The following is a 14443-nucleotide window of genomic DNA, read 5'->3' as shown; positions in this document are numbered from 1 at the left end:
GAAAGCTCCAGAACACCCTGTGCCCAACGGGACAACCCAAGAGCCTCCTCTCCCAACCGACCCACTCAGTGGGAAAGCTCCAGAATAACTTGTGCCCAAAGGGACAACCCAAGAGCCTCCTCTCCCAACCGAGCCACCCAACGAGAAAGCTCCAGAACACCCTGTGCCCAACGGGACAACCCCAGAGGCTCCTCTCCCAACCGAGCCACCCAACGGGACAACCCCAGAACTTCTTGTATTCAACAGAACTCCCCTAGAACCTCTTCTACCCAATGGGCTAACCCTAAAACCTCTTGTACCCAATGGGATAACCTCAGAACCTCTTTTATCCAACGGGACAACCCGCGATCCTCTTCCTTTCGGCAGGGCAACCCTGGATCTTCCTCCCCTCAGTGCTGCACCCAACAGGACAATCCCGGACCATCATCTCCCCGTCGTTCCACTCAACAGAACAATCCTAGGAATTCTTCTCCCCATCGCACTAACAAAGACATTCCCTGGGCCTCCTTTCCCCTCCGGCCCACCCCGAGTGATGGCCCCCGAACCTCTTCCCCATCTCGCTCCAAGCAAAGTGAGGTTCCCTGGGCATCCATTGCCCTCCGGCCAACCCAAGGTGACAGGCCTCAGGCCTCATCTCCCGCTAGACCAGCCCAGCGTGACCCACTCCAGTCTTCCTCTGGTCCCACCCAGCACAGCTCATCATCTCGGGCCACTTCTTCCTCCCATGGCCCAGGCCACCACAGTGCCCCCCGGACTTCCATGCCTCTGCACCCAGCTACCCATGGGGCACCCCAGACCTCTCCATGTGCTGTGTGCATTGGGCACCGGGATGCCCCTCGAGCCTCTTCACCTCCTCGCTATTTGCAACATGACCCCTTCGCCTTCTTCCCAGACCCCCACGCATCTGAGAGTGAGTCGCCCCACTACGACTCCCCCAACATACCCCCAGCCGTATGCATTGGACACCGGGACGCCCCCTGGGCTTCCTCACCCCCCCGCCACACCCAGTTCGACCCCTTCCCCTTCCTCCCAGACACTTCAGATGCTGAGATCCAGTCCCCCCAGCATGACCCTCCTCAGTTCCCCCCACCTGTGTGTATTGGGTACCGCGATGCACCCCAGGCCTCCTCCCCACCACGCCAGGCCCCAGAGCCCTCCCTCTTGTTCCAGGATCTCCCCAGGGCTAGCACCGAGAGCCTTGTCCCCTCCACAGACTCTCTGCATGAACCCCCCCACATCCCCACCCCTGTGTGCATTGGGCACCGGGATGCACCTTCCTTCTCGTCCCCACCACGCCAGGCCCCCGAGCCCTCCCTCTTCTTCCAGGACCCCCCCGGGACTAGTATGGAGAGCCTGGCCCCCTCCACCGACTCTCTGCGTGGCTCCCCAGTGCTGCCCCCACAAGTGTGCATTGGGCATCGAGATGCACCTCGAGCCTCGTCCCCACCTCGCCACCCACCCAGTGACCTAGCACTTCTGGCACCCTCACCTCCACCAGGCAGCTCGGGGGGCTCCCGGAGCTCCATGCCCCCTGGGGAGACCAGGCACAACTTGGAGAGGGAGGAGTACACCATGCTGGCTGACCTGCCCCCGCCCAGGAGGCTGGCGCAGAGTGATCCAGGGCCCCAGTGCAGCAGTGGGGGCCGCACCCGCAGCCCTGGCCGCGCGGAGGTGGAGCGCCTCTTCGGGCAAGAGCGCAGGTGAGCCCAGGGCGGGGTCAGCCAGGTGGGTTGGGGAGGAGTCTTGGCCCCGGGACAGGTGGATGATTCACAGGCTTAGGTTGCCCTATGGAAAGGATTTAGATGCCCGCCCTGCCACTAACTGGCTGTGTGACCTTGGGCAAGTCACTTCATCTCTCTGTATCCACATCTTAGGAGGGTTTTTTTGACAATTAAGTGATGCTGTGCATAGCCTGGTGGTTAGTAGCGAAGGCCAGGGTCAAGCAGACTGGGTTCAAATCCTGGGTCAAAGCCACTCCCCAAGCTGTGCGACCTGGCAAAGTGACTTAACCCACCCGAGCCTCAGTTTCCTCATCTGTAAAATGGGGAGGGCATTAGTACATTAGTTTCCTTTGATCTAGAGTCACAGGTTTATTTTGTTTTTTCTTCCTCCCGTGAGATGCGAGAAGAGAGTGCCCACAATTCTTTTCTGGCTTAACAAAGAAAACTCACACGGCCCATGCGTTTCAGAAACAGAGATGTCAACTTAAAACATATGGCCAGAGCCACACATTTTAAACAGGAGAACTCACAGAATTATAGACTTTTTAGAGGTGAAATGTGACTTTCCTGGGACCTGGTGACAATGCCGAAGTCCAGGTATCTGGCTAGTCCGTCGGTCAGCAGCACTATTCGGACAAGGCAGTTTAGGACCCAGCAGAGTATCTGCTGTTCCACAGCCATGGGGAGGGGAAGCGTTTCCTCCCCATCTGGCTGAGATTTCTTTCTCCAGCAGTTCCAGCCTTGGAGTTTTCGAGGATCAGGACTGGAATTCCATTAGTTAGAGTCAAGAAAACGGCAGAAAAGTAGGTGTGGAAGTCTCAAAGCTTTCAGTGCACAATTCAGTGAATTACAGTGTCTTTACCGAGACCAAGTTGTACAACCATCACGACAACCTAATTTTACTAATATTTTGCATCTAGAATTCCTCTCTTTGTTGTCCTTTAGGCAACATTTTCTCTTAGATTTGAATCTGCAGGAGAAACCTTATCTCTTCTTTTTTCTTACGGGGATAACTTTTAGAGAGAGAAAGCGTTTGTAATACAAGCCCAGAATATGTTTATATTTTCATTAACCATTTAATTGTTTTTACACAGTTATTTCTAATCATTTTATTTTACTCTCTTTGAAGTAGATTACTTTTTTAAAGCTTTTTTTGAGGTATAATTGATATACAAATAATTGCATATAATGTATACATTTTGGTGAAGTAGATTATTTACCTTTTAACCAAGGTTTTATAATTCTACTGAGTAATTAAATTTCTTCCTCTTGTATGGCACTTTTTCCAAGTAGAAAACCATTCGTCCTCTGAAGATGAAGTTTTAAAAGCTATTTCAGTATCTGTAAGGGGCAGACTGAAATTTATGAGTGGGTGGCTAGAGAGCTGCCTTTGATCTTCTCCCACTTATTCAGTCAACACGTGTTTATTGAGCATCTACTCTGTGCAAGCATCATTCTAACTGAGCCTGGAAATTTTTTCTCAAAAAAATCACATTAAAGCATTAGGAATTTTGGCTTAATATCTTCATTCCCCGGCCCCCCCCCCCCCCCCCCCCATGCCTTTGGGATCTCTTATCTTAGAGTCATATAAGCATTTCGTAGTCTCTTGAATTCAAAACAGAGCCTTCATGGAATTTGCTAGATTTGACAGCTTTTGTCCTTTAATACTCTCTGGAGGTGGAAGAGCTCATCCAAGCTTCCAAAGGAAACGCGTTTCCTTTGTCACCCTCGCTGCAGCCACACCAACCCTTAGGGACAGGTGGCCCAGGGGACACAGTTGCTTCAGCATCAGAAGGGTTGGGTCTCTGGAGGAGTTTCAGAATCTTCTTGAGTCCTTCCCTCTTCTCTCTCAATTCCACATGGAGGGGGGAAATTCCCAGAAGGATCACTGAGCCAGCTGGAGTTTCTACGGAAAATGCATCCACTCGAGAGAGAGCACACATTTGCCTCGCTGCCCTGTACTGAGTATTTCCTCCATTACCTGACACACACACACACCCCCACCCCCACCCCGGTCACATTTGGGGCTTTTGCTTTATAAAGGCTCCTATGCTCTGTTCTGGGGAGAACTCACTCTAAGGCCTCAGATCTCACGGAGCGAGGAACCGCCCTCACTTCAAATTAGATTAAAAGTTGAACCTGATCAGGCAGCCGCAACTGTGGTTCCCCGTGAGTCAGCTGCTAAGAACTGCTAAAAACTGATCTCATTTACGCATCCGATTCTAACAACATTGGAAAAGCCATGAGACGACAACAACAAACCCCAAACCTGTAATTTTTCTACTCTCCAAAGCCCGTAGGGTTTCCCAAGCTGCGGGCAGATCGCTGAGACCCGCGTAGAGATTCCTCTTTCTTCCCGTTTTGCTGGCTCGGTCAGGGCTCAGCACTGAGGTGTCTTCTTCAGGCTTCTCCTGGTTCAGTTCAACCACGAGAGGCGCATCTCCATTTGTCGGTTTAGATGAAGTCAGGCTCCGACCCTGTTGACGCGGATCTCCAGTGGAGTGGTTAGGTCTTTTGTCTTGACCCCCTTACACACAGGAGGGGAGAGACGTGGGCCCAGATTCGGTTTGGTGTGCCTACCTTTCAACAGAGATGTCACGTTGAATATTAATAACCATGGCAACCAATTACTAGGCAAGACAGCAACCCGGAACCAGGGACTTTTTACAGCTTAGAGGTTATCTTTGGTGCACGTGGCAACAGCGCCTGAAGTCCGGGTGTCTGAGGATGACATCTGCATGGACAGATTACAGTGGCCTTTCTGGAATTGTCGGGGAAGCGGGGATGTTTCTTCCTTCTGATCTTGCTGAGAGCTCTTTTACCAACAGCTAGCATGGCCCAGAGTTTTCAGGCTAAATGCTGGAATCCTGTTAGTCAGTATGGAGGGGTAAATGGTGGGCCTGGGAAATCCAAAACTTACCAATCGGACAGGAAGAGGGCAGAAAGAATGGAACATAGGGGCATGGAGCCTTCTGCATCTCCCATCCCCACCCCGTGGGTTGTGTGAGATGAAATGAGATGGTCAGGGGCTTGGCCCCTGGAACACAGGAAGTGCTCAATGAACGTCTGCCATTATGATCCTGTGTGCACAGTGCCTGGCACACAGTAGGTGCTCAATAAATCTTACTTCCCTCAAGGACCAGTCTGACCTTTGTCTGGGGGTGAGTGATGGGCTGCTAGTGGGTGGCGGTCAGAGACAGGAAGTAGCAAGTGAGACAGGAGGCGGTCACAGCCAAGACAGAGCCCCCCACCTTGCTCACCCCCTTTCTCATTTCATCTTCACAACAGCCCCATGAGGCAGGGAGGGTAGAGCAGTTTCCCCCATTTTTCAGAAGGGGAAACTGAGGCCCTGAGAGGATCATCCCTTACTTAGGGCTCTTCAATGAGCCTATGGTGGGATCCCTGGATCTCACACATCTCCTCCCTTTGGGGGTGTGAGTAGAGGACTGGGATGGCAGGCGTGGGACGGTCCCAAGGGCCCTCAGAGGGGCGGCTGCATTTGCTCATAGGAAGTCCGAGGCACCGGGGGCCTTCCAGGCCCGGCAGGAGGGGCGGTCACAGCGGCCCGGCCAAGGTCAGAGCCAACTTCTCCGAAGACAGTCCAGCCCTGCCCTCAGCAGGGAGGTGAGCACCATGAGCCTGCCCCGGGCCCCTGCAGCCCCCAAGGAGTGGGCCCCTGTGTCTCCCCTTCCCCAGGTACCAGGCAGGGGTCCTGGGAAGGGAGGTCCTTTATGAAGGAGTCAGAGTCCCAATCCTGGGTGTCTGGCTCCCCCCTCTTCCAAACAGCCAGCAGCTCTTGGGAAATTGAGAAGGACCCCAAATTCGTCCTTTGAAGATGGCCCTTCCATGCTGTCCCCTTCCTTCATTAGGTACCTGCTATCCTGAGAAGGTTTCAGGGAAAGCCTCAGATAGCTCAATCCAGCTCTAAGGGCCATCTCTTCCAGGGTGGGGATTTGTCTTCTTGAAGAAAGTTTTAGAGGGCAAGGCCCGACCCAGTGGAATGGAGTATTGGTGGTGGAAATTCCGGCACCTGATAGCCCAGGTTGGAATCAATATCTTGTAGGGAGGGGAAGCGGGGAAAGTGAGCAGCTCTTTGCAGATCTCTTTCTGGAACTGAGGAAAGTGGGTGAGAGGGAAGAGCTGACCCCCCACCCCCTCCCAGGGAGGACTCCAGAGACCTGGGGACTTTTCCACCCGCTTTTGTCCAGGCCGCTGGGAGGACACAGCTTGTCTCCCCCTGGGGCCTGGCTAAGACCCGAGTTTCCCACCCTCCTAGACAGAGGCCACCCAGTTGGGGTCTTGGAGCCTCACCCACCCCCTCACCTCATCCTCAGGTAACCAAGCCCCTTGTGAAGCAGGCAGAACCAGCCCAGCGGAGCCGAGCAGAGCCCCCTCGTCCCAGGAGCCCCGAGAGGCGGCCTGAGGGGGACCAGCGGCTCCAGGGGTCCTCGCCGCCCCCGAGGACATCAGTCAGGACCCCCGAGAGGCAGCAGCAGACAGAGAGACCTCCGGAGAGTGGCCGGGTGGGCCAAAGGCAGCCTCTGGTGGGGTGGCGGAGTCAGGAGGAGCTGCCAGGATCCCGGGGCCCTCACGGACGGCTGGAGAGAGGCTGGAGCAGCCAGGAGGAGGACCTGGGCCTAGGGGGCTGGCAAGGACTTGGGGAGCCCAGCTGGGGAGCTGCCAGAGCCCCGGAGGGAACACACAGGGGCCCTCCCAGGGAGTCTGAGGAGAGCTGGGGGCAGCTGGGTGGCCCCACCTGCCACAGGGGGCAATCAGAGGCCTGGGAGGAGCCCCCGGACAGGCCAGCTCAGAGGGGCTGGGGCAGCCTGCAGGAGCTGTCTAGTCCCCACCAGCCTGGGAGCCCCCCAGAGAACTCCAGGGCAGGCCCAGCAGAGTTCTCGAAATCCTGGAAGCCCGAGATGCCTATTGCCAGGGATGGGGGGGTTGAGGGAACATGCCCACACCTGCATGGCCCTGAGTGGCGACCTGAGCTGGACTGGAGGAACCTGGTAGGCCTTCTTGGGGCACCCAGAGAGGAGACCTGGGCCCGTATGGAGGAGCCGATGCTCACTTCCCGTCTTCCAAGGCTGGACTGGGAAGGCCTCCTAGAGCTCCTGCAGGCCCAGCTGCCCCGAAAGGACCCAGCTGGCCACTGGGGTGGCCTGGCCACAGCTTCGGGGTCAGAGGTGGGTTTCCCAGGCACAGAGGGCGTCCTGGAGCGAGAGCAACACGGCCAACCTGAAGGCTGGGCTGAGGCCACCCTAGTCAATGGACACAGCCCTGGGCAGTGGCCCCAGAGCTCGGCCCAGCCGCCCAGCCCTGCCTGCATCTCCACCCAGTGGCCAAAGAGCAAAGTGACCAGTGGACCAGAGGCCTTGGCTATGGCTGGTCTGGAGGAGACGGGCCAGCTGGGGAGCAGAAGCCCTGCAGAGGGCCCCAGCTCGACACAGTGGGAGGTAAGTCCGTCTCACCTCCTACGGGCAGCCCGAAAGTCAGCCCCTCCCCAGACCAGCGTCTTTAGACAGCTCTCCCGTCAGCCCTTCAGCTCCTGCACACCCCCAAGGCTCAGGCCCAACCCTCCCTCCTGACCCGAACCTTTCCCAACCACCGCACTGCACAGCAGTGACAATGACCAACACTTTTTTGAGCGTTTACTATGCGCTAAGCCCTGGTCTGAATGTTTGGTGGCTATTCTCATTTAATCTCCATAGCAACGCAACCTGATGAGAAAGGCACTGTTTTTTTACACATAAGGAAACTGAGACACAGAGAGGTTAAGCCGCTTGCCCAAGATCACACAACGAGGGCTGGGGCAGGGGTGGACCCCCGGTCTGCTCAGCACAGATCACCCTGAGGCCCCCAGCAAGACGCTCCGCCCAGGGCCTTCTCCCCTGCCCCCGGCCCCACGACGCCTGGTTTATGTTGCTTCTGGTGGCTCCTACCTGACCCTGCCTGGGACTGCAGCCAGCATGGTCACGTCCCCTCCCCTGCTGTGTTCCTCGAAGTCCAGGGCAGCTCACTTACCCGTCTCCGGCCCCTACAGCTCCTCTCAGGACAGAGAAGAGGTGGCCTAAACGCTCCCTGGGTTCCGTTGGCTGCCGAGACGGGCTGCTTACACGAGGGCCCCTGTGCAGAGCAGGCCCAGTCCCTTCCCTGCCTCTGGCCCCGGGGGCAGGGTCACAGAGTCAGCGGTACTCTAGGGCTGCCCGGAGCATTGATCTGAGCCTTTCTCTGCAGATGGTGGGTGGGGAGGGTCCTGCAGGCCATGAGCCCTACCAACTCGGCCTCAGCTCCCCAGGAACGCAGCCCATGGGTTCAGACACCCAGCCTCTCTCAGCCCCGGTCTTCCCTGTAAGATGGGACCAACTTCCCTGACAGGCCCCATGGGATGACGCAGAGGCTCTTGCTCATTATTCCAGACCCTGCTCATCGCCACGTGTGCCGCCTCCCCATGGCTGATGGGGGAGGGCTGACAGTGTGTGGGGCCCGGCTTAGTGCCTCACATGCGTTGTCATACATGCCTCCACTAGACATGAGGCAGCTGCCACTGTTCCCTTTTTATAGATGAGGAAACTGAGGCTCAGACTTGTCAGGGATTTCCCATGGGTCACACAAGCATAAGTCATGAGAAAAGAGATCCAAGTCGATCCAAAGCCCGAGCTTCTGACCACGAAGTTGTCAAGGCTCTGAGCCCACGGCGGGACTGGGGAGCCACCTCCCCGTATTTAGTTACCTGTGGCTTTTGCTGATTTCCTCTCATTAGCTCAATGCACAGACACAAGAGATGTGGTGATGAGCCAGCTTGGTCCTGCCCCCAAATTGCTGTCAGGCTTGTTAGGGAGGCAGGCAGGCCACAGGCCGCTCAGGGAGGGCCAGAGGCTGTGTCCCAGTGGATGCCGGGGCGCTGCAGGCTGGCCTGGGCAAATGGGAGGGGGGAGGGCGGAGGGATCTTCAGCTAGAGTTACTCCATGGTGAGGCTCAGGGGTCCCTGGGATGTTAGGAGATGGTGATTGGGTGGGGCTGCGGCATCAGGTGGCTAAGGACATTTCAAAGATGACACAATAGAGGCAGTCACTAGTTCCTGCTGGGGCTCCAGCTGCTCACCCTCTATGAAAATCCTTGGCATGGCATTCAAGGCCTCCTGGCCTTCCTTCCACCCCAGATTTACCCTCTAGACATGCTGAGCTGGCTGCAGAGCTCTGTACCATATCTCTCTACCTTTGCACATGCTGTTCCCCTTGCCTAGGATGCTCTTCACTCACCACATGCCTGTTCATTGATCACTGAATCAATGGATGCTTGAGTGCATGCAAGCAACAGATGGCGGATGGGTGGGTCAATGGATGATGGATGCATGACAGATGACAAATGTGTGAATGAGTGGTGGACAGATGATATACACTGGACAAATGATAAATGGATAGATATTGGATGGATGACAGATGAGTGGATGGACAGATAGATGGGTGACGAATGGATGATGGACAGAGGGTGGGTGTTGGATAGATGGATATTGCTTAGATGATGGATGGGATGATGAATGGATGGATGAATGAATGTTGGGTGGAATATGGATGGATGGATGGATGTTACATGGATGGGTAAATGTTGTGGAATATGGATGGATAGTGAATGAATGTTGGAAGGATGGATAGATGGATGATGGATGAAAGGATGTTGGATGGATTGAGGAAGGGTACATAGGATGTAGGATGGATGGATAGATGATGAATAAAAGAGGGTGGATATATAAAAGAGATAACGGATGTTGGATAGATGAGTGGGTAGATAATGTAAGAGGATGTTGAATGGTTGGATGGATACATGGATCTATTGATGCTGGATGCTAGATGGATGTTGGATGGATGGATGATGAGTGGATGGATAAGAAAGTGGATAGGTGGAAGAACCCTGGGCAATAGCCTGCACTAAGCTGTGTTCTTTCTCATCTCTAGTTCCAACCAGAGGAGCCTGAAGAGTCAGAACCGAGCAGAGGCCAAGACTCACTGACTGATGAGAAGCAGACAGACTCGGTAGTTGGGTTGTGGGTGTGGGGCCGTAGGGAGGGGAAGGGGAGGGAAATCAGTTTAGAGGTAGGCTGAGGTCCTCAGATGAGCTCTGGGATCATCCAGACCAAAGTTGGCTCTGCCATGGGGTCATCTGTGTGCCTGGTGGGACCTTGAGAAGAGGGGCTCTGGAGGAGCTGGGCAGCAGAACCACCTTCTGGCTCAGGGACCAGGGTGGGTGGACGATTCTGGGGCCCAAAGCCCAGGGTTCTGCTTCTAACTTACTAGAATGCCCTGAAAAGGTCACTGTCCTTCCCTGGGCAAAGGGAGGTTTGGCCCCTATGGTCTCTGAAAGCAAGGTCCTTCTGGTTCTGGAGGACTGGCCAGGCGGGGAGAAAGGGTAGGGCTTCCAGGAGCTGGTTGAAGAGGGATGAGGAGGTGCCGCAGTCAGCCGGGCCGGGAGGGTCTCCAGGGTCCTGGGGTGGGAGAGACGTATGCAGGGGGTGGGGCCCACTGAGGCTGCTCTGAGGCCTGGCTGCAGCTGGAGTGCACTGCTCTGCCCCTCCCTTCCCCACGACCTGCCAAACAGACTGTTCTCATCACCCTCAGCCTCCAGAGAGGTGAGGTCAGAGCTGAGGGCCTGGGGTAGCGGGGGGCGGGGAGGAGGAGACCGGCTGTCGGGGCTGTGTTTTCCTCATCCTGCCGTTCTGCTGTTCCCTGTCCTAACCTAACCCTGAGAAGCCAGGTGTGATTGGGTGGGGGGAGCCTCTGAAGGGCAGCTGGAGCCCCCGAGTCTGGCCCTGCTGCGAGTCAGAGCTGGTGGGATTCTGCCCGACCCCTCCCTGCGCAGATGAGGAAACAAGGGGCAGGGGAGACGTCCAGGTCACTCAGCCAGTCGGTGGCTGGCCTCAAACTAGAACCCAGGGCCGAGGACCCTCTCCCTGCTCCCCCGCCCCCACCGCTCCCTGGCTGGGCTGATTCCCTGCATGACCTCGAGCAGCTGCAGCTGGTTTCCACGCACTTGGGGGGCCAGTCTTCCCCTCTGGGAAGTGGGAGGGAACAGGAGCCTGATCGCGAAAGGCACTTCCAGCTCTCATGGCGGCTCCAGCAACGTCGCTCTTCCTCTTTCTGGGTTATTTCTTCACACTTCCTGGAGCCAGAGTTTTGTGAACAAAGAGGAAATAGCAGTACAGGGGTCCCCCTCTAGTCTCCACAAAATGGGCCGTCCCAACAAATGGAGAACCTCTCCATCCACCCCAGGCAGCCTGGACCGGACACAGTTGATAACTGCTTCGTTCATTCATTCACTCACATGGCCTTAGTGACCACCTTCTGCATGCCTAACTGGGGGCCAGACGTGAGCTCCGGCGCCAGCATGGAGCTCACGGTCTAGCGGTCAGGGCTGTGATGGGGGACGTGGTGGCAGGGTTGGGGGCAGGCCTTCCCCTAAAGCCCCTGGACCTGTGCTTCGATGCCTCACATCCCGCCTCCAGAGAATCTCTGGATTCTGGAGAGCTGGGCACCTGGACTCTGTCCTGCCTCTGCCAGTGACCTGCTGTGTGACTTGGGGCAAATGTCTCTGCTTCGTTGGGGCCTCAGTTTCCCCAACAAGGATGACTCCTAAGGGGGTGCCTTTTGGGGGCTGTGCTGGGGGTGCTGTGGAAGTCTGTGACTCGTTCCTTTCACAAAGGTGAGGAGAGTAGGCAGAAGGGGGACTTGCGATTGGGGGGCCCTCGTATGACCCCTTGGCTTCAGATGGTTGTCGCCACGGGGAAGAGGGGTCCAGAGTCTCCCCATCCTTAGATATTTTGAGAGAAATTAGAAGTATGTAAGTATATGTTCAACCTCCTGATTATTTAACACTGGAACCCAACGCAAAGTAACCTGAAAACTCTCCGCGGGCTGAGCCCACATCGGTGGCCTGCACCGCCCTCCCGCTGGCCACCTGGGGTTTGACTTTAGGGGTGAAGCGCATGTCCTCGAGGCTGCAGCTGCAGGAATCCTGTCAAACACCATGGAGTGTGAACGAGTTAACAGGCTCTTTTCTCAGCAGCTCGGAGAGCGGAGGAAGATGGGAGCCCTGGGCCTTTGAGGGGGGCATGGCACAATGGGCAGGGGAGGCTGTAGTCAGGGATGCCCCCATCCCACAAAAGGGACCTGGGGGCCAACATTGGACCCTGTTTGACAGGCAGACAAGAGGCCAGCGGAGGGCAAGCCTGGGAGCCTGCTCAAGGGCCGACTGGTGACCTCATGGCGGATGCCCGGGGACCGTCCCACGCTGTTCAATCCATTCCTGCTGTCTCTGGGGGTCCTCAGGTGGCAAAGGGTAGGCTGGCTCCAGTGGGGTGGGAGCGGGGAGGGAGGGGAGGGGGGTAGGGGAGGGGGAGGTTAGTCAAAGAAGAGAGAGTGGGGGAGAGAGGGAGGGATTTGGGGCCCCTCACGCACGCACGCATGCACGAGAAAGGAGAGATGGCGGCAGAGTCCTAGGCGCCCTGTGGTCCCTGCTCTGAGCAGCATCTCCCACTGCCAGGGCAGGGTTGGGCTGTCTTCAGCTCTCAGGGTGAGGGGTGAGTGAATAATCTACACAGGCGAAAGCTCCCAGTCAGCAACTAGGCCGAGGGGAGGCAGGTTGGGGGGAAGGAGGAGAGGAAGGGAAGGCCTGCAAGGGGCTCTGGGATTGCAAAGTGTGTCTCAGACCTGGGCCTGCGCCAGTTTCACAAACATCTGGCATTACGTAACACATCCCCTGCCCAGAGAGGGCTGTAAACACTCAGGCCTCTGGTTCGGGGTTTCCTCAAGGGCAGGGAGGGGAGGCAGCTGTGACTTGCTCCCTCCTGCCCCCTACACAGGGGGAGGGAAGGGGCCTGGCCATCTTCAGGGGTCACACGCTGGTGGGGTCTCTTCTCTCAGTGACAGGCCGACTCTTGTACCCTCACTGGCTTTGGGTCAGTACTAGGCTGGCCATATTAGAGACAGTCTACCCATTTTACAGATGAAGGCACTGAGGCTCAGATGAGTTGACTTGCCTGAGGCCGCAGCGCCAGGGTCTAGAGGAGCCAGCCTCTTGCTGATTTTCCTCATTCCTCCATAAGAGAACGATGGCCGCCAAACTCACTGAGCTCCAGCTGCCACATCTGTCTGGCGGGGAGAATCTATGGAGACCCTCAGGGCTCCAGGGAGGGCTCAGGAAATCAGGATGCACAGAGCCATGATGGTGGGGGCCTCTGAAAACTAACCTTCCCCTCCACATTAGAATCTCCTCTCTGCTGCCCTCTGGGGTTAAGACTCGAGGGTGACCAGGTGGTACCCACAAGCTGTGGGTGTGAGTTATCTTATCAGAGTAATTAAAGGTCACCCACACGCAGCAGGTCTGGCAGGAGGGGCCAGGTGAGTCCCTGGTGGAGAGAGGAAGAGAGACATGGGGACAAGAACTCTGGGATAATGATGTTGGGGATGATCACCAGCATGTGTTATGCACCGACTGTGTGCTCAGCTCTGTGTTCATTGCACGGCATGCCTGAATGCATTTAACCCTCGCCACTAGGCATAGCAGGTACGGTCCATCCTGGCCATTTTACAGGTGTGGAAAGGAAGCTCAGAGAGGAGAAATCACTTGTTCTAGGTCACACAAGGGGCAGAGGTAAGATTTGAACCCTGCTGTGGCTGACCTCAGAGCCCCCCACCTCTGGGCATCCTGATTTCCCTGGGCCCTCCTTGCAGCCCGGAGTGTCTCCACGGATTTTCCCATTAGACAGATGTGGCAACTGAGGCTCGGTGAGTTTGCAGCTGTGCTCTCATCTGGGGATGAGTAAAATCAGGAGCTGAGGGGTGGAACTCCCAGTGGAGCCGTGCCGACAGTCACCTAGAGCAGCTTCAAACCTCTCTCAGGCTGGACAGTCACGCTAGTTCAAAGTCAAGAGCCAGGAAGCCTGGGCTTGGGTTGTCTCCGTCCCTCACTTGTGTGGCTTTGGACCACTTCTCCCTTTTCTGAGCCTCCCACTGTTATCCTCAATAGAGTGATGGTTTGAGACTGGATAACCCCCAAATTTGGTGGCTCTGGTTAATAACTCACTCCCGGCTCCGTGAGGCTGTGCCATCCTGTCCTTCCAGGGCAAGTTGTGGTCAGGGAGTCATTCCTCCATTTGCTCATTCTTCATTTGACCCCTGTTCCTAAGGACCTACTGTGGGCTGAGGCCCTGGGCCGGCCTCTGAGCTAGAACGCCCCGTCCCTCCCCACAAGGAGCTCACAGTTTGGTGAGGACAATGCCATGTAACTGGTTAGGACACAGCGGGGCCATCACTTCAGTGGGGGAATGCACAGATGCGGGGAGCACTGGGCAGGGAGTCGAGGTGGGGAACACTGGCCAAGGAGATTCTAAGTCTGCGCTCGGGGCACTGTGGCTTCCTTTGGACGGAGACTTGAAGGGTGAGGAGGAATTTTCCAGGCAATCAAACATTTGGAGGGAGGGACAGGGGGAGAGTGAGGGGGAGAGAGAGTGTGTATGTGCTGGGGCACGAAGGACAGGAAGGGAAACGTTCCAGACAGGCAGAGAACAACATGTGCCGTCCCCTCCAAGGGACAAAGACCTGGCTTATTCTGGGAATTCCCAGTTGTCCAGCGCCCTGTATCCCTAGCATGTAAAATGTGTGTATATAATGACAGAGGACAGAAGGCAGGGGCCAGATTACGCCGGGCGCTGACTCCCTGGAACAAGA

At 56.3% G+C, this 14443-nt stretch overlaps 1 protein-coding gene across 1 annotated transcript in view; it reads left to right on the top strand.

Annotated features, from left to right (window-relative positions):
- The window catches only part of TRIOBP (TRIO and F-actin binding protein), a 52520-nt gene that overhangs the window by 14124 nt on the left and 23953 nt on the right, over positions 1-14443 (top strand). Inside the window, exons 6-10 of the mRNA XM_046646356.1 lie at positions 1-1700; positions 5231-5345; positions 6056-7177; positions 9677-9754; positions 11916-12053. The exon at positions 1-1700 is cut by the window's left edge and continues 22 nt beyond it. Of these exons, the coding sequence (XP_046502312.1) occupies positions 1-1700; positions 5231-5345; positions 6056-7177; positions 9677-9754; positions 11916-12053 (3153 nt within the window). The remainder of the gene's footprint in view (positions 1701-5230; positions 5346-6055; positions 7178-9676; positions 9755-11915; positions 12054-14443) is intronic.

Source organism: Equus quagga, chromosome 19 (genome assembly GCF_021613505.1).
Source record: "Equus quagga isolate Etosha38 chromosome 19, UCLA_HA_Equagga_1.0, whole genome shotgun sequence".
Taxonomy (NCBI): Eukaryota; Metazoa; Chordata; class Mammalia; order Perissodactyla; family Equidae; genus Equus; species Equus quagga.
Note: the sequence above shows the minus strand (reverse complement) of the source record. Positions and strands in the feature narration are given on the sequence as shown.